Raw genomic sequence first — 20,444 nt, forward strand, 5'->3', positions numbered from 1 at the left:
TGTTTTTGCAGCTTAGTTTCACTATATGGGCTCTCTGGAGTGGAGTGTGTACGGTACATTTTCAAACTCTAACCGTGTTTACATACATCAAACTTCTTTTAAAAATGCAAGTAAAATGAGTTTTTCCATGACATGACATAAATCCTCAAGAGAAAATGCATTCAACGCATTTCAAAATGTGTTACTTCATGCAATGTGGACTGTCACTGGCTTCATACCTGCTGATGCTGCTGCATGACTGCAAGCTGCTTTTCCAACTGGTCCAACATCTGCAGCTCAACTGGCTTCAGACTTGCCTTGTTCGCCCTCAACTTCTCCAACAGCTGTGAGAACAAGAAAACTGTACGTTCAAATCTGTTCACTACATATAGCCTAAAAGAATCAGAGAAGGCAAGTAAGTCTACAAACCTGAAGCTTCTGGGGAGTCAAGTACCAGCTGGGGATTTGGTGTTGGACTGGGCTGTTTGTCCAAGAATCTGGAGAGTTCTGTCCATGTTTGCAGAAAAGGGGAAAACTCATTTTAACACCACATGTAAATGTTCGTCGTAGCAGTAATAGATTAAACTACTATCATAACATGACTTTACTTTGTACCTTGGATGGGCTTGTGGTCCTCTTTCTTTTGGCAGGGCTGGAGTGGTTGTCCCCCTGGCTAGTGGAGAGTGCGTGTGGAGGCAGAGACTGACTGGGGAGCTGACCCTGGCCTTCGCTACGCTGATGAGCTTTACATGCTTGCTATGGGTAACAGAGTACAAAACAGCAGCTGGGAGATGTTTGCACAGCAACAAGCACTTCAATATACATGTAAATGCTTGATATGTGCTCGGAAGTCCAGAGCCATCCTAAATGCACTACCAAATTAACATTAATTTTGGAAGACTACACATTAGTAGTGGATAATGCTAGCTAAGACACATTTGCTTGCAGTCTACAAGCTCTTATCAGATCACAATAACCTCAGATCTTAAAAACTCCAGTTGTCTGTTTAACCTTTATTGCTCTTTTCATAAACTTTCCAAGCTTTGCACTGTGTGTTCAAGTTTTTTTTTTCTTGGCAGAAGTAATGGGATGACATGAACAACAAAAAACAGCCTTGTATTAACACCATTTGACAATGAAATATTCGTATTGATGCTTCAATGTCAAACAGTTGCCCAAGAAAAAAAGTTAACAAGAACAAGGAAAGTTTATGATTTGTTTCAGACCAACAGTCCTCTAAGAATATTCTCCACACATGATGAAACACCCACACCACCACTGACCCTGTTTTGTACGCCGTCATTTTGTTGTTTTGCACGCAGTCATTTTGTTGTTTTGCTTACTCTGAACAGTAACAAGGGTGTTCAGATGGCACCTTTTTAAATGCGAGGCACAGATTGTCTCATGCTTAAAAAGAAGCAACACATGGTTCTTAGGGAGAAGGTTAACACATTTGATTGACAGGTAGGTAAACATGAGACAGTGATTTGAGAGATTGCCAAATACCAAGACCAGCGACAAACACATCAAAACTGACAAGTACAGTACTGTGCAAAAGACAGAGACTACACTTCATCTATTTAATTTATAGTCAAAATGACCAAGAGACACTGTCATTATCAGACAATCAGTAGCTTATTCTTTGAGAGATGGTAGAAAATCAAGCTTTACTCTTGTTTCAGACCTGAAAAAAATCCATAGTTGTTTTAATCCATCCTTCCAGTGGGAGAAGACAACTTGGTGCCATGGGTCTGAAAGGAGCTTGCAAATCAAACAAAGAAGCTGCTGTGTCCTCAGAACAATGGACTGACCAACCCAGAGTCCAGAACTCAAAAATCATCTAACACGCTTTAGAGGTGTGTAAAAATATCCCTGCAGATTTCTTTGAACAACTGAAAGCAAGTTAACAATGGAAGCTGCAATAAAGGCAAAGCATGGACACAGTAAATACTGAAAAAAAATTGATATTATATTAGTTGTTGAGGTTTCTGCGCAATTTTTTGTCACAAATGTTTTTGTCTTTCTTCCCCAATGTTGAAAAATGAATAACTTAAAGTAGTTAAAGGTCAATAAACTGGAAATTAAATAAATGAAGAGCGGTCTCAGACATTTGCACAGTATTGTATAACAATACAATTTTTTTTTTTCTAGATTCAGACTGGGGTAATCTTTGGGTCAAGCATTGTAGCACTTCAGGTGTCTGAAAATAGCCAAACGTTAATTTTTTCTCCATGATGGAAAAGTGACTAGAGAGAAGGGGTCCTTAATATTGACTGGTAAGCTGTGAATGGCGAATAGCGTGCTTTTGCAAACACGCATCATGATTACTCATCATTAAAACTTAAACGCATAGTTTAAAAACATGACACGCATTGTGCTTCACAGTCACTGTGCGTGTTGCACCACAGACACCAACAAAAGGAAGTGTGCTTCTGAGAGTTTGAAAAACGTGATGTGAATGACCCTTTATGCTGTAAAAATAAACGACTGACGTGTAGTGCTGATGAGCTCTATGATCAAATGATTATTCTTATTAGAATTATTGGTGCTAAAAACCTTTAACATTAAGGTGTGTCTACTGATGTACAAATACATAATTCTGATAGAAATTCCTTCTCACTCAGAGCAAAAGAACCCCACTTAAGAGAATACACACAATAGACGGGTGTGTGGCTACAGAATAGTCTAGCTGAGCTGGGCTCACCTGCTGTGCTGTGTTCAGGGCTCCCTGTCTGGAGGTAAGCTCTGCTGGGATTGGTAGGCTCCATGCCTCCTCAATACTAGGAAGTATTTTACTTTTACTCGGTAGACTACCTTGTTGTAGATTACACAACTGAGCCTAGAAAAGATTGTGTAAAAATCACAATTGGATGTATAAATGGTTGGTTATCTAGGCTGAAACTTGCTATGACATAAGGCACATTATCTTAAAGGTAATACATTCAGATTTATAATTCAAGCTGAAATACTTCAGGCAATGTAATGGATATAAGCATCTGAATACCGATGGAAATGATCATTCTGAATGCTGATAATCAACAAAAACAAAGCTATGGTATCATGCTAATTATTTTTAAAAAATAATAAAAAATACAAATCGGTGTAAAACTGGGAACACAATATAACGTAAAATATGATCCGCACAGAAACTGGTCATATGTAAAAATGGAACATCAAGACACTAACGTCAGTACAGTCTATTAGATTGGTTACTACCTGTAGACATTTAATACGCGCAGTGAGGGCAGTGATGTTGGTGCAGGACTTGCTGCAGGTGGCGTTAATGTAGCATTTGATGGCATCCTGTGGCTGGTTGCAAGATTCGTACAGCGTGCCCAGGTCCATCCAGGCAGCTGCATGGCTGTGGTCCAGCTGTACTGCACATATATAGGCCTGAAGTGCATCCATTGGCTGGTTTTGCTGCTGATACAACACTCTGAGGACAAGGCCAGCAGAAATGATAGAGAGAGAGAGAGAGATGATGATGAGGAGCCATGAAAGTAGAGTTTACCAAAGAGAGCAGCTAGAGACACTAAAGGAAAGGTACAAAGGAAGAGAATCTCAAAGACAGACCCTGAATCCATTATATCTCAAGCAGTCGCAACCAAAGAAATGAGCAACAGTTCCTATTTGACATAGCAAGTTTATCATTCAGGTTGAGGAAAGTTTTTGAATTGTACACAACCATGCAATGGGTTCTGCTAGACAGGCCTACTAAAACTGAAGCATAAGCATGTAGTTACAAACAGTGACGTGTGAGACGTCTTCTCAAGAAGACAACTAGTTCGGACGACGTACGATATCGAAAGCAAACATACACAAGCGATAAGACAGCCAGCTATTTCATCCGCGTTCTCTGAGAGAAAGCATGATGCACAGACTGTGTGAAGAAATCTCAGACACACAAGCAAGGGTGAGTGATATGGCAAAAATATGATACCACAATACCGCCACATAAAAAAAAAACTATAAATACAAAATCATTTTGATTCCACATTTTACATACTGCACTGCACTAAAACAGAACTAGTTTTTTTTTTTTTTTAATGAAACATGGAGTTGGTCTGTGTTCATGTACTTTCAGTAGCCCATTATTGCATATTTCAGTCATGTTCAATGTCTTTATTTTCGGTCATGAGCGCATTATAGCCTAGTTGTCACCCTGTCTGTTTAAACAAAATCAGGTTCTTATACAGGGTAAGTTTAATACCCTTTCAGGCTGTTTACATCATATACATGCTAAGACCTAGCTCAATCTATCAGTGTTCCATGGTTCACACAAGGAGAACTTTTTAATGTCTCTGTGCTTTACCACAAAATTAAGCTGATGTATGCTTTTAAGTATGTGTACATTAAGAATTTTACAATGACATCAAAAATGGCTCAGCAAATAACATTTCAGAACCAGAACTATTCATTTTATAACTGATATTTTGATGGGTCGCACTCTTGATTTAAGATTTGCTGGTTAATAATTAACTGGTAACTTATTCTTTTGACGGATAAGCAACTGTCATTTGTCAAAATTCACATCCCTACACCAGTGTTTCTGCTGCATCTGTATTGTACCATTGACAATGTCTGCTTCATCTTCTGTATCTGTCCAGTTTTCCTTCTGTAGGAAGATGATAGAGTAACAACTCATTCATTTAGTACAGCAATCTGACTTCCTGCCAGTTCAGCCTTCCTATGACAGACACTATCAATGTGATGTTTCATCAGCCCTGACTCAATTTAAAATGATTCAAAATGAAAAAAATGATGACTCCTCTAATGCTAGACAGATTCAGTCAGTCTTGTAGGGCTACATTTTCATGGAAGATCTATGCTCACTTGTAAGGCAATAATTTTCACTAAGCTAACAAGAACACTTGTGTATTGTGCTAGCAGTGTGACAAGCTAGATAGCCAGCCAGATAAAGTTTTGAATAAAGCAGCCATCTACTGACTAAGTTACTAGATTCAATCCCTGTGAAAAAAAAAAAAGCTTTGGGCTAAATGTGGGTGGGAACACAGACTTACTAGAGCAGGAACAAACTGTGTGTAAACTTTCTAAACCAATCCAACACTTCATGAAGGCTGTACGCAAAGTTGGGGGTGATGGTGCGCTCATCAACATCGTCTGACAGACAACAAGCATGCTGTTATAGCCATGGAGCATTGGCTGAAAAGCCCTCTCAAAGACCTTCAGTTAAAGGGGAAGTATATGATTTACTTTATAAACATTTTAAAATACTCTTCACATCCCGATAGCAATCAATAAATCTAATGCTGTGAGAATAAAAAATAAAAAAATAAAAAAAAATTTAAAAATCTTATCCGTGGAGGTCTCAGAACTATAACAATCCTGCCCAGTCACTTCATTCGAATCAAATGAAATATTAGGATGGCCTACATGCCTGTCTACCTACCTACCCTCATGACCTGCCCACATGGGCACGCTCTGCATGCGTACTCATATGCAGCTAGCCCTCCCCTCCCCAAAAGTAACAAGTTATCCCCAGATGTATTCTCATTACAAGATCTGATCTGGTCCTGCAGGACTACCAAGACTCAAACATGTGACAGCAGCACCTTTATGAGAAACACTGACGTATCAAATCAGTCAGAACAAGTAACAGTTTTCCGTAGAATGTCCACAACAGTATGACGGTAAAGCAAGCAGTCACTGGAGGCGGCACCGACAATGCGCACCGTTTATGACCTTGACCATCAAGCTGATCATTGAGTATAAGTAAGAAACCTTATGGTGCTTACCCTATTGAACACCATGTATCAGCACTGGCCTCTGACTTATCGATAGATTGCCGGTAAGAGATGAAAGCATCCTGGACCTTTCCAATACTGGAGTAGCACCTGTGCGAGATGGGGAGAAGATAATCAGCATGTCATCAGTGATATAATGTGCGCTATGGGGATGTATTGTATTTGAGGTGTATTTTCTCATTTTATCAATACTGGAATGATCAGACTTTAGTAGTTATGTTTTTATTAAACAGAAAATTCTTCATAAGAAGAAAAACAAGTATGACGTCAAATATCCAACGATCATAAATAAATGATTTAATAATCATAAATAAAACTAGAGATTTGGATTTATATTTAGGGTTTTTCAGGTGGCAGCAATGTAACAAAACTAACTTATCCTTTTTCTCAATCTAATCTATCTAGCAATTTGTGATATGATCAGCAAGTGACATTATGTGCTTCTGACACATATAGGCTTCATTATCTGAGTGATAAAAAACTGCATCTACAGGCCAATCTTTTCAGGAAAGTGGGGGTAATGGGGGAAACTCAACTCCATGCAGCCAGCATGCTAGGCACCTCTCTTGAGACTGTGACAGCCTGACTGGCTGCCAACACAAACTGTTTAGAGCTTAAAAAACAAAGTGTCTTTATAGTCAGTATCTTAGCTCACAAATATAACCTTTTAATTTAAGGGAAACGTAAAATCTACTAGTTAGATTAGACAAACACAGATAAAATCCAGACACATCATTATACCCTCTTAAAAATTCTACATAAAACTACAAATTTAATTCCTGATGAACCTCAAATACAAAAAGCACCTTTCTGTAATAAATCACAGCTTCAAGTAAAATGAAAGAACTGTCTGAAGAAATAAAATCAGAAAATAATATAATTAAATGATGGATTTTATGTACCTGCCCAGGAAGTACCAAGATTGTCCAGAGTTGGGGTCTGCTTCCAGAGACTTCTGCAGACACTGAATAGCATAGCTGTCCTTGTTGGCTTTATCTCCTAGCTGCTCTACTGTGTGATGCATCCAGCCTGTGGTAGCAGCAGTAAACATGAGAATCAGAACAGTTATCACACTCTACAATAACTGTCTTGAGAAAAAAGTACAAATGACTACACACCGTCCCTCCACCACTGAGCAAATCCCCCCACAAATTCTGTCAAGTTAAATCTGAAATGGAGCAAATGGCTTATCTTCTTGCTGTCTTTGTCCGTAGGGAGGAAACAGGAGATGGAGGGAAGAGAAGGGAGGGGGGTCTCTTACTACAACTAACAGCTTCAAAAGATCCCTTCAGAGACCGCCCTACCCAAACAGCCCCTCTCTGCCGCACACTCAGCCAGCCAGACAGAGGTTGTTAAGGGATGCAAGAGTGTGTGTCTGTGCGTGTGTGTATGTGTGTAGACAAAGCGCCTCCTCCCAGCATGCCCAGCCTCTCCCAGGCAATGATCCCAGCTGAGCTTTTAACACCTGTGGCAAGCGCCTGCGCCAGGACCAGTCACCATGGTAACGACACCAGTGTCGACAATTTCAGAGCAACGTGGAAGTGGTTTTATGACAGGTCCCCCTCCATTAAAATTCTAGACTGGCAAGAGATTGGAAAGGAACTTGAGAAAAGAGGGGGGTGGGTGTAAAAGGCATGCCAAACAAGGTAGGACGTTTTTGTGTGGCCAGTCGAGCAGCTAGGCTAAGGTAATTTAAAGCTATTGCACTACACACATGAAAACCTTAGTCAATAGGGACACTCAGAGCAAGGTGAGGGAAATTTAATTGGAGGTAACAGTGAAGTAACTTGAAAAGGAGTGAAAATTTTAATAAACTCTTTCAGAAAAAAAACGCACAAATGCCCAACAGTCTGAAAACCATGGACCTAGATCTGTCCACTGACCACACCAAGGAAGTAAAGATAAGGAAAAACTGCTTTCAATCACAATGAAAACAATCACCTCAAATCACCTCAGAAAACAATCACTAAATACTCGAGCATTTGCATTGCTTGTGTCTCACAAGAACGTTCTCATACAGTAACAAACTGAGCACCATCACAGTTTCCAAATCCTCTGGGATCATATCAAGGAAACAATTTTGCAAACAGAGTAGCCAAACAACGGAAATGCGGTAAAAACTCAAAACATAACAACACAAATTCCCTGTCATACATATTCATATTCAGTTGCTGCACAACTTTAACAATGAAATTTAACACTTTTTTAAATACTTCAGCAAAAATAAAAATAATGCCGTTTCTACAGCACCAACTCAGGCAAACTCAAATACACAGTCATATGCAAAAGTCTGGATCCCAACAAGCTACATTGTGTTGATTTTTCAAAATAAGTCAACAGTAAACAAACATGATTTTTTTTCTGCAAATTTTAGTGCACAACTTCTCCTTTTCTGCTTTTCTGCTTCAGTTTAACATATTAGGGAAAAAAACAAAACAAAACATGAAATGTGGCATAAATTTTGCACAGCCCACATGTTATGTTTTTATCTCGCAATATGTAAAAATTAGCAAACATGGATGTGTAATATTTTTTACCTGAGAAAATAAAAAAAAATTATATAATCTAACTAAGGGGCGCTTAAACCTTTGCATACAACTATTATGTGTGTCTATTTTATTCATAGTGATACATGCATGAGACGCATGCATGACATCACTTCAGTGTTTATCATACCTGCATCCTCTAGCCTTTTATATCAATGGTCAGTTGCTGACCATCGCCATTTGCCGGAAATTTATGGTTGGCGGACTAATCTGAATACGTTTAATGTAAACAATGACTCTTTCAACCTCAGAAGATACTGAAAATAAAAAAAAATTTTCCAGGCAATTTATAACTGTAAATTTCAAAACTTTTAGACTTTTAAAGAATTCACTGGAACCTCTTATTGTTTTTAGACTGAAATATTATATTTTCAAAACAGAATTAAAAAAAGAAATGTGAACTCATTTTGCTTTTATTGTTTTTGTCCAATAGCCAAAGCAAGCCAGTGGCCTAAGCATAATTAAAACAAACAAGTAATTTTCTTGTAAGATATATTTAAACACACATGAAGAGTAATTTTTTTTTTCTCTTTGGGGAATATCAGTGTGTTTCCAATCTATGGTCAATCTATATCTGTTACGACATTCTGTGTACCATAAAACTGAACTGTATTCAATTCATGCAGCATCACATAATCCTCATCAGACAAAAACGTACTACAAACGACTGGATACTGTGAGGTTGTAAACTGTAAACTACGAAAACGAAAGTGTGGAATTCTTACCCAGTTGTTGGAGGGTAGTTGCCTTCACCTGCGTTGGAAGATTCTCTGTTTGTAACAGGCTTTCATAAGCTTCCTTTGCTGCGCGGTACTTCTTCTGCAGACAGAGCGAGAAGAGAGGACGTTTAGCAGACAGAAGGGTCAGCACTTTTATGGCCCCTAAGGGTGGACACAAAAGAGCTCCCTCAGACTGACCACAATGACCAGCCTATAAAAGTGCTGTCTAGGAGGAAAAGACTTAACTAGTCAGGCCAGACAGAGAGTGATAGTACAAACACAGACACTGGGGGAGGGTCAGTGTAGGACAGGACAAGACAGACTAGACTCAACAAGCCAGCGGGTTGAAGAGCGCGCTTCACACACACCCATGAAACGTGAGAAGTGTTTGTTTTCTATAGTGACCTTGAGACTGTGGCAAGCCTGTGGCGTCTACAGCTCAGTGCTTACCAAGGCCTAGCTAACATACAGATAGACAATAGTTGCTAGCATGCCACAGCTAACACAGATGAAAGAGACTGGCTCATCCTTACACTTCCTGTGTGTCAGACAACAATCACACTTGAGAGTATATACAGGTACTTCAGGCCAAATATTTAGCAGAAGAATGAGAAAATACCTGTTTGTTTTGGACACACAAAGAGTAAAAACAGTCTAAAAGCTTAAAATCTTCTTTCGAATTATGAGAAGCTGCTCAAGTAACTGTCTGGGCAATTGCTGCTCATCAGAAAGTCAGCACAGAAAAGTTGGTTCAAAGGAAATCAGGGTGGTGCCCTCAAGCTTCATTCAGCCAGGCAGGGAGAAACTCTAGGATTTTAAATGCGAATTCCTCTAATTTTTCTAATATTACGCATAAATTAATAATAGAGATTGAAAATAACAACATAAAACAAGGTCAATAAGAGTAGTTTGACGTGAAATGGTCAAGTGGTGGCAAAATCGACTCAAACGTCTATATATTAGTGGTGGAGTCTCATGTCTACAACACAGATATAGCCTTTTATTTACATTCCAAATGAATTTTCTTCTGAGTTTTTATAAGTTGATGAAAAAAAATAGAGGCGTATCAGAAAAAAGTCTTTTCTTTGGGTGCTATTTTGACTTACAACGCCCTGCAAGTACCTCTTTGCCATTGATTTTAAAAATATACAGTACTGTGCAAAAGTTTTAGGCACCTGAGAAAATTAGCAATTTATCGGGTCAGTAAGCATTAGTTTCTTTCAAAAAAACAAATATTAGAATTAATACAAATAATATTAGTGCAGTAAGTAGTGATTTTATATATCACAATGTTCATTTAACAATTTACAAATCTCTCCTAACAGAAGCCTAGTATTACTTGTGGGCGTCACCCAGTACCTGGTTTGGCTAATAAATGGTTAATTATGTTAAAACAAGCTGGTGTTGGAATTTTACAAACCATGTGATGGCTGGAAGTGTTTAGGAGACATCTGGAACCAAACTTTGTACTTCAAGCTAGTTCACAAGATATTAACTACTTTTTTCAAAATCAGACAATTCTTGTTGTCTTTTTCTACAGTCATGTTTTTTCTTGTGTTTATTCTTATGATGTACAGTAAAAACACATATTTGTAAGACTGATGGATTCAAACAATGCACTTAGGTGCCCAAGACTAAAACTTTGTGAAGCAGCTTTTAGAGGCATTGAACTCTTCAGGTGTCCGGCTCCTAACACCATCACCACTGTAAACAATTCTGACTCAGTAAGTTTCTCTGGAACAGAACATTTCAATCACTTTGAACACCTCTGTTTACCAATTACTCAGAACTCACAGAAATTCTGAAAAATTGATGAAATTCCCTTAACACCAATGTTACGAGATATGGAAAAGACACCCCACAAAAATGGACCCTACATCCTCAAATAATGATCTGTCAGTGAGCTTTTGCACACTAAAGAATGAAATGAAAATACACTTAAATGTAAAAAGAAAAGGACTCACCTGAATCTCATATAAATGAGCAATGTGGAACTGAACTGCATAAAGAAAAAAAGAGGAAAAAAAAAAAGAATATTACTGAAATAATACTGACTAAAAACAGCAAAAGCCAAGACAAGAATACAAGGTGCCAGCTAGAGCGTTCTTTCTCCAGACCAGTGATTCTTTAGCTAGTAGTGAGCAGAATGCATAGAAGAAAAGGAGGAGGTTAGTGTGCCCTGTGTGCACTTCCAGCCTATCATTACCACCGGTGAGGAAAACTGCACAAGGCTGAATCCTGTAATGCAGTTTCCTTGGCAACTGCAGTCTCAGGGAGTGCAGAAATGGCAACGGGGAGAAAAATGGAATTACAGAAATATCCAGTAAAAACTGCCCAGTCCTTTTTCAGCTCTCTGTCACAGAAAGCCTTGAAAGGCTCCTCTAACTCTGACCACTGATGATCACAGTTCCTGAATAAAACTGCTTCAAGAACTGGATTAGAAACATGATGATGGACTGTGTTGTGCTCATTGTACTTACTTTCAGCTTTGGACAAAGTGCAGGGTGTTGAGTCAATCAAAGCCAGCTGAAAGTGCTGTAGAGAGAAAGAACAGATTTGATCAAAGGTACTGTAGGTTAATTCTCAGCACTTCAGGGGCCCATTTTACACAGCAGGATATATGGAGCACTTGCAGTGTCTAAGCTTGTACTGACTTGATACTGACCAATCAAGATCTGGACATGTTCTCTTAAATTCACAATGCACAAAAATGTTTGAACACCACAGAGTACTCTGATTCAGTGCAACTCTGCTGCCCTGACCAGTAGCACATAATACTCCCATAACAATCCAATAATCTCACAGCTAACACAAGTTTTAAAGCAAATGCTGGACATTTTTTTGTTAAGCAAACTGCTCCAGTTTCACTCAACAAAACACGGGAAAAAAAACTGCCTTAAATCAGTACCACCGTGAGCCATACGAGAGGAAACCAGCTTAGAACCTGTTTACAAGCTATAAATAGGACTGTCAGTAGGCTTCCCTGGAGTCTTCAGATTTTAGCAGCATCCTTTTATATAGGCATGTGCTAAAAATCTGTATAAAGCACAAAAATGATACATAAAATGGAAAAAATAACTGATGATGAAAACACTGTACAGCAAGTACACTGTTAGAAATAAAAGGCACTATGCAGGTACATTTTTCATTCATCAAGGTACAAACAATGTAAATGTGCCCTCAAAGGTACAACAGTGGTTTTAAGGTCCAATTGTGTACCTTAAATAGGTTTTGCCCCAGTGGAAAAGTACATATTTGTATCTTTTCACAGCCTAATGTTTAAAAATGGAATAATAAAATAAGAAACCTGGAGACGAGACGGGGTGTATGGAGTCAATACAACTTATATAAAAATATAATTTCAGTGGATTATGGTACAATGTTCCCTGAATAAAGGTACTGAGATGCACCCGTGAGGGTACCATCCCAGTGACAATTCCATATATTTAAGCGTGTGAGGGCTCCATCCAAACGAACAGATGAACATTCAACAGCCCAAAAGCTTTCTCAATTGATCCACCCAAGCTTCTCCCACAAATGTGTTTGTTCTCAGCAACTGCTGTGAGGTTGGCCATGCTTTACAGAAAGCAGAATCCAACCCACTGCTGTGCACAACTCAGTTTTTGTAATTCATGCACATGGGATTTCACTGCAAGAGGAAAGAGAAAATACGCCATGTACTAATTCAGTGAAATGCAACAACTTTGCTCATATTTGCAAGTAAGTATGTTATACTTCACTACTCTAAAACACAAGTGCCTGAACATGATGTGCTGTAAGGATGTCACATCGTCCACTGAGGAAAAAGCACCTTTAGAACAATGAGTCCTCATCAGCAACAGGACTCTAGTTAGCTCAGTATGCTTATTAGCTAGCTGAAGCCTTCGTTACTTATCCAACACAAAAACCTTCTGATGTCCCTCAGCGTTTTTAAATGGTTTTAAGCGTACAGGCCTGGATTATTTTCGTCCAATGAATGTTTTGTTTTGCTTTTGTTTGTCCTTGTTTGTCCTGGTTAACCGGATATCCGTTCATAAACTCTAATAGATACTTGAATGTCAAAATTTGTCAGAATGCACATCCCTACATAACACCACTTTTTTCCCCCCAGTACCAATAGTGTTGTAGAGAAAGTAAAAGTATTTATGAAGCTTTTTCTGCCGTCTCCTCACGTGTTATTTTAAAATAGAGGAAAAAATAATAAACAACTGATTAAATGTTTAACAGTGCTGCTAATTAGGAGAGAGCAGCTGGTTAGCATTAGTTTAACCTGCATGATAACAGCGCTGCTTGACTAAGTAAAGCACGGACACAAGTTTAGATAATACAGCCTCAAATGTAAGAAAGAGAAGTTGAGCACATGGTGCTGAAAGGACAGAAAGGTGAAATTAAACCTGTTTCATGGTGTCTGGAACTGTGGCTTTATCGGCTAACTTAATATTAACTTCGCAAGCAGGCTACAGACCAAACAGTACCACATAGCACAGTGCAGGCTTGAGTGTGACTAACTGGTGCTAAGTATAGATGAAAAAAATAGAGAATAAAAGGTGAGTAACTGGTGTTGGACTGACAAAGTTAAAACCTGTGGTGTTTGGCACTGCAGCATTTCGGCTAAGCTAACTATAGCATAGTCAGCTGGCCAACTGTGCCACACATCACAGCACAGGCTTGGTTCCAGCTAAGTAATGCTACAATGACACCATTCTGGTGAATATCTGAGAATGTAAAGTTGTGTGGCTGGTGTTAAAACGAAAGCTGAAATTGAATGTGTTCAGTGGTGTGTGTGTGTGTGTGTGTGTGTGTGTGTGTGTGTGTGTGTGTGTGTGTGTGTGTGTGTGTGGCTCTTAGCCATCATGAAGCTACTGTCATGCTTGGTTTTTCAGAGGTTTTTCCTAACTCTGATTTTTCCCCTTTTTCTATCATTGCCACCTCTTGGCGAGCTTCCACACCACTAATCAGAGAGTCTTTCCAAAATATAAATGGGAATGCGTTTACTTGGCTGTTCAGACACTGAATGCATCATTTTTAAATGTAGTAATCACTTTTAAACACTAATTATTTTTAAATTTCACAGTACACTTTATTACCATTATATGGTCCAACACTATGTAAGACTGTGCTATTTCAGGCTAGGTTTATTACAGTAGATTACAGCCAGAACTGGCTTCACTCCCCCCCACCCCACTGACAGATGATCCAGCATTTGCTGCTTATACTGATAATTTTTTTAAAAACTACTACTTCTTGTTATGCTGAATGGAATTTCTGCTGATGTTCTGGAAATCTTGTTCAGCTTGCTTAAGAAGACATTTTGTTGGCAGAACATGTCAATTCCACTTCAAGACATGGCACACAAACAGAGCTACAGCACAGTCAATTAACTATAATTTAAAGTGAAACTGCAACAGAGACTGTAAGAGCCTGGTCAAGGACACCAAGGCCATAAAACAGGTAACGCACAAAAAAAAGAGCCTACACCAGTACTACAAGGCCAAATGAACGGGAAGAGAACAAATACCTTACCCTCCAGTACATGGGTTACGAAGGACAACACTTTTTCTATTCTCTCTTCTACATATGCAGTTATTCAGTCCACTGGCTGACTGAGCAGAAAATGCATTAACAAGTTATCATCTGCTTTCAGCTGGTTTCATTAAGCAATTAATCCCAATACTGTAACAAGTTACACAGAAAAACTGCAGCCAGCTTTCTATGAGCATAGCAACAACTGAGCAGAGACACTGACAGGAATTACAATAGTCTACTGGATACAGAGCATCAATCTATTACCACCACTGAGGACACATTAAAGTGCACATTAAAATCACCCAATATTAGTTCTTCCATATGATGATGATGCTGATGATGACAACGACGATGATGATGATACAGAATGCCCCTTGTATATAAAACACCGTGAAAGAAGTGAGGAGTCCCCTTTAAATATGTACTGGTAACAGAGCTTCTTGCTACAAACCAGCAGTAAAATGTCAAGCAGATTAAAACAGGAACTACTTAAAATCAGTGCTATCGATCCATCTCAGCACACCCGTTACAATCAAGACAATGCAGACTCCATATACTAGAAACAACAACAATTTAGGACGTAAACCACCTACCTATCCAAACCACACATTACCAACCATACCAAGCCGTCAGTGCTGTGCAGGTCATCCCTCCTCCAATTGTACATCCTATATGAGCTCTATGGCACTAAACTGGCTGGAAGATAATGCAGCAGGATTGCCAGCTTCTCCCTCTCCTTCCAACACTGATTACTATTCAAGAGAGCAGCAGCTGAGAGATGACATGCTGCTCTCTCTCGCTTGCAGACTCACACACATATTCAAACATGCACGCGCACACACACACACACACACACACACACACACACACACACAATATACCTCCAGGCACCTCAATCACACACTTCATATGCTTGTTGTAGACTCTACCAGCACTATCCAGTGAACGAGAAAAGGAAGAGAAAAAAAAAGCAAGTAAGTTGGTGGTTTGTGGGCGGGGAAAGAAGAAAAGAAGCAGCAGAAGCACCAGTCAATTCAGTCAAAATAGCAGCACGGTTTCTAATTGTGGGATATCTCTCTCTGGTTATGTTAGGCATTGAAACAACCTTGTTCTCCAGCTGCTGCGGGTCAAAATCAACACCCTGTTGGCAGATTACAAAGATCGTGTGCCAAGGCCCTATCTACACTGGTACAGTAGGAGTCCAAAAGACATTCTTATGCTGTGTTTACACTCTGGCGGTAGACGTTTAACGGCAAACCGGATATTCTATTGTTTTCAATGGAGCAGCGATGGAAAATTTGTACAACAGGCAGGCAGCACTTAAATGAAGAGTGAAACTTTCCCAATTTTTGCCTCTGGCTGCAGCTGTGAAACAAATCTGACGTTTTCTTGCAGAACCATGGACACCGAATGTCTCAGCTTGTAAGTCCGAACATTACACAACAAAAAAAATGGACACTTCCCACCTTAAATAACCAATAAACACTTCTAAATCTCTCCTTTCATAAGCATTCATTTTTGTCAATAAAGGCGTCACCATGGCAACGTTTTCATAGCTGCATGCTACTGTCGGTCACATACCGCTATGAGGCACGGAACAACCTTTTTTCAGTGTCACCGTGTAAATGCAGCATTAGAGATCAATGCAAAAGCAATCCAAGTGCTTGAATGACCACTTCTGTACCTAATAATAAAGGAGGTAGATCATTAAACGCATCCTTTAGGCTCACACAACCGTGATCTGTGATGAGCTAGTAAGATAAAAGCCCTGTCATTTCCTATTACAAGCACTTACCAGCTGGTAAAAGAGGTGGGGCCCATGAGTCGTGTTCTGTGGAGAGTGGCAAGGGCCAGCAGGACTGGACAGAAAAGAGCACACCGGCTACAGTGTGCACTGATGCCTCCCTCTCAGAGCTGCGCCTTTGTTCCCCATAAGTGGGACACACACAGAGTCAGTGCGTAATCACAGGGCTGGCAGCCAGCCAACACTGCCTTCAGCAGCCTCATACAGAGAGAGAGAGAGTGAGAGAGTCACTCCAGTCATGCTTCAGATGAGCTCCTGAATTTTTTACTATTTTCTTATTTTAAAATGAGATAGAACTTAGAAAACAATCAATGTAAAGTCACTTCTTACTATTAAACACAATTTGATTCAGAAATTTATTAGAGTTGGCAAGAAAACTTTAACAAACATTAAAATAGTGTAGCATAACAGCTTTACCAGGCAAACCAGGAGAGAAGAAGAGGAAAAGAAGAGGACAAAAGCCAGAACAGAGGAGAGGACCAAGAAAGGGAGAATAGGAGAAAGAACACTTAAACCTCTTGGAATAAACATAAAGGAAGCAACTACAGGGACAGATCAGGAAAACAGAGAAAGGAAAATAGGAAAGGAAAACAGGGATCTAAGAGACTGACAGAGAAGGGACTGGATTCGCTAAACAGCAGACAGATCTGATCAACTCCACATTTGGGGTAAGGATGCACCTGTTACAGCTGAATACTGTGGATGAATAATTAATACAGCTATATTCCATACAGTCCTGAAAGAGCCTCATCAGAAATCACAGCTAATATCATCAGTCTGCTAGAAAACACTGCGAAGGATTTTAGTTAAGCTGTTAGTGCTGTGAAGGTGACAGTTAGCTGAGCCCCTTCCCCCGAGCGGTCAGCTACACCCCTCCCCCAAACGGTCAGCTACACCCCTCCCCTGAGTGGACAGTTAGGCTGCTGGCATTTTTCAAAAAATAGATATACTGTATGAGAATGGCTGTAGCTGCAGCAGTGGGCGGAGCAGCAGGCAGAGCAGTAGGCGGAGCCAGAGAGTTTGAGTTCCCTGCAGACACTCACTCTGAGAGCAGCAAGCAGCAGTACAAGCTAAAAACACAGAGAGAAAGTCCAGAAACCTTATTTAAAGACTGCAGCCTAATTAAAGGGAAAAGCACCATCACCAACCTGCTGTTCTACACTGAACACACAGACATGTGGCATTCAGTTGTCTGTAAAAATTACAAATATATAACGAAGCGTGGAATCTGCAAAGGTAGACAGATTTGTATCTTTGAAGACTGTGAAAAAATCCCAGAAAGCAGATTCCTAACAGTCAACATGTATCAGAATGGGACAGTCTTGGTGCAAGGAAGCGAAGCTGCACTGAAACAGTTTGAGGAAGCCTTCCCATCCCTCAAAGAGCAGTGTGAAAGAGAGAGAACAGTCATCACTCCTCAAACACACAGTAATGATGGAGAAATAGAGCCCCCCCACATCCACCCCACTTCTGCAAAAGACACAGTCCCCTCAGCCTCTTCCCCAAGTCCACTCCTCCACACCACCATAGCACAGCTCAGAGACAGCCTCTCCCTGCTGGAGGTAGAGCTAGTAGGACTGAAGGAGCAGATACAGACCCACATGTCCACCAGCTCCCACACTGAACCCCTCAGAGACCAGCTCAGCCAAACCAAACACCAGCTGAAAGTGACAGTGCAGGAGCTGAGGAGAAACATAGATAACATGCTTGAGGACAGGGACTCACTAAGAAGAGAGCTAGCAGAGTACAAGGAAAATGCTAAAAGGGAACTTGCAGACCTGAAAGAGGAGCTAAAAAGAGAGTTGGTAGGCCTCAGACAGGAGATACACCACAGGGACACCATCATAGAGATCCTCAAAACACAGCTACAGCCTCAGACTGCCCTCCAGAACACTGCCCACACTGAGCATGCCCAACCTTCTCCAACCCCAGCAGAGCCTGCTCCTAGCAACACTAAACCAGCCAACACCCAGATGACGCCCCCCACACAAAGAGACCACCCTGCAACAGTCTCAGTCACACCCACAACCCCCCACAAACAGGAAAAGAAACAACAAACAGACAAAACTCTCACCACTCAAACCCAAGACTCACAGACCAGCAGGACAGGTGCACTGCAGAGAGACACTGATGTTGCAATACTCATTGATTCAAATGGAAGATTCCTACAAGAAAAGAAGCTCTTCCCAAACCAGAAAACTCTGAAGATATGGTGCCCAAGAACGAACGATGCCCATCAAATCCTCTCTGACAACATCCTTGACAAGCCTGCCTGCATCATCATCCACACAGGCACAAATGACCTTAGAGCAGAGCAGGAGAGAGTTGGAGGACTGGTCTGCAGAGTAGCACAGAGGGCTGCGGAGACTTTTCCCAGTGCCAAAATCATAGTCTCCACCATCCTGCCCCGAAAGGACTTCCATCCTGCCACCATTCAGAGAGTTAATGCAGATATCTCCAGAGGATGTGCCCTCATCCCCAATGTGCACCTGGCTCACCATTCCAGCATAACCCCTTATAACCTCTATGACCATGTGCACTTAAACAGGCATATAGTCAAAGAATTTGCTAAAACACTGAAGGATGTAGCACTGGGTCGACAAACTCACATGACCATCAAACACAGAGGAGAGCACCCAGCAACAGAGAAGCCCTACTACAACCACGCACCCACCAGAAGCCCACCAGCACGCAAACTCCCCCAAAGATCCCAGCCAGGACAGCAACTATGCCAGCACAACCTGCCTCAACCAGTTCAGCGCACCCCACCAGTCAGACCTGCACAACACCCCTCACAACCCAGAGCAGCACTTCATCACCCAGCAAGGTCACCAACACATCAGAACCAGCCAGACAGCAGAGGTACCAACACCCAACTACTCGGAACTCAGAAACACAGCCCACAGCAGCACCGCAGCTACGCTGATGTCCTCAGAGGAGCACCTGCCACTCAAGACATGGGTGAGATCAAGCAATTATTGCAGTACATCTGCACTAGACTCATATAAAAACTGCACAGGAGCTCCATGAAAGGAAAAAAAAAAAAAACAACCCATATTCATTGTACATTGTGCATTACTGTTTTGTATTAAGACTGGCAAATACTGTATAAGAAAAGCTATTTAGATTAATAGGATATTAGTTGTTTTTCACAGTTCATCTCATTTTAAATAGAAAAGAACTAAATTAAAAATAGCCTCACTTTCAGTTAGTTTATGGAATATCCAAGGCTTGAGCTCATCAGCCTTTGGCTTGAAAAGCCTAAATTATGATTTTCAAAACTCTATCAAAGACCTTGACATCATTATCCTACAGGAGACATGGTGCAAGGCTGACACGGTCACTCACTGCCCCAAAGAATACAGAGAAATTATAGTACCGTCCCAAAAGCTGAGTACAGTACGCCAAGGCAGATGCTCAGGAGGACTAATTATTTGGTACAGATCAAATCTACATCAGTGCATAGACGTTGTAAAAACAGAAAAATACCTTATTTGGCTTAAAATAAAAAAAAACATAACGTCTTCACACAAGGACCTGTTCCTCTGTGCTGTATACATCCCCCCCTCAGAATCCCCCTACTACTCCGAACACATGTTTTCTGAGTTGGAGAGAGAGGCGTGCCATTTCCAGGCCCAGGGAAATGTGCTGATCTGTGGGGATCTGAACGCCAGAACAGGGACACAACCTGACTTCATACATGCACAAGATCAATTTAACACAAAGAAAATGTCCTTTATTAACAACAATTTTCTTCATCCCCCCAGAAACAATCACGACAACGTAACAAACAGGAATGGAAAAGAACTCCTGCAGCTCTGTCAGAGTCTGGGTCTGTACATCGTCAATGGTAGGACACGAGGGGACTCTTTGGGAAGATACACGTTTTGCTCACCTCTTGGGAACAGCACAGTAGATTATATGATAACAGACTTAGACCCTTTCAATCTCAGTGCATTCACTGTTAAAGCCCTAACCCCTCTGTCTGACCACAGCCAAATCACTGTGTTCATTAAAAGGACAGAGACTAACAGCACTGCACACACTCAGCCCAGTAAGCTGTACAGCATCAGGAGACCATACAGATGGGCCCAAAACAGCACAG

The 20,444-nt window shown here is 40.6% G+C and overlaps 1 protein-coding gene across 4 annotated transcripts in view; it reads right to left on the reverse strand.

The window, feature by feature from the left end:
- Nucleotides 1–20,444, reverse strand: part of kdm6a (lysine (K)-specific demethylase 6A) — a 73,739-nt gene that overhangs the window by 21,631 nt on the left and 31,664 nt on the right. For 2 of the 4 annotated variants that reach the window (XM_036583663.1, XM_036583591.1), the window contains 10 exons: nucleotides 11,490–11,544; nucleotides 10,974–11,008; nucleotides 9,016–9,109; nucleotides 6,647–6,773; nucleotides 5,736–5,834; nucleotides 3,196–3,415; nucleotides 2,684–2,818; nucleotides 595–735; nucleotides 409–486; nucleotides 219–323 (listed from right to left, as the gene is read on the reverse strand). In XM_036583663.1, coding sequence (XP_036439556.1) covers nucleotides 219–323; nucleotides 409–486; nucleotides 595–735; nucleotides 2,684–2,818; nucleotides 3,196–3,415; nucleotides 5,736–5,834; nucleotides 6,647–6,773; nucleotides 9,016–9,109; nucleotides 10,974–11,008; nucleotides 11,490–11,544 — 1,089 coding nt within the window. The remainder of the gene's footprint in view (nucleotides 1–218; nucleotides 324–408; nucleotides 487–594; nucleotides 736–2,683; nucleotides 2,819–3,195; nucleotides 3,416–5,735; nucleotides 5,835–6,646; nucleotides 6,774–9,015; nucleotides 9,110–10,973; nucleotides 11,009–11,489; nucleotides 11,545–20,444) is intronic. The other 2 variants (XM_036583823.1, XM_036583745.1) reach the window with 1 other exon arrangement.

The sequence above is a fragment of the Colossoma macropomum genome, unplaced genomic scaffold (assembly GCF_904425465.1).
Source record: "Colossoma macropomum unplaced genomic scaffold, Colossoma_macropomum, whole genome shotgun sequence".
Taxonomy (NCBI): Eukaryota; Metazoa; Chordata; class Actinopteri; order Characiformes; family Serrasalmidae; genus Colossoma; species Colossoma macropomum.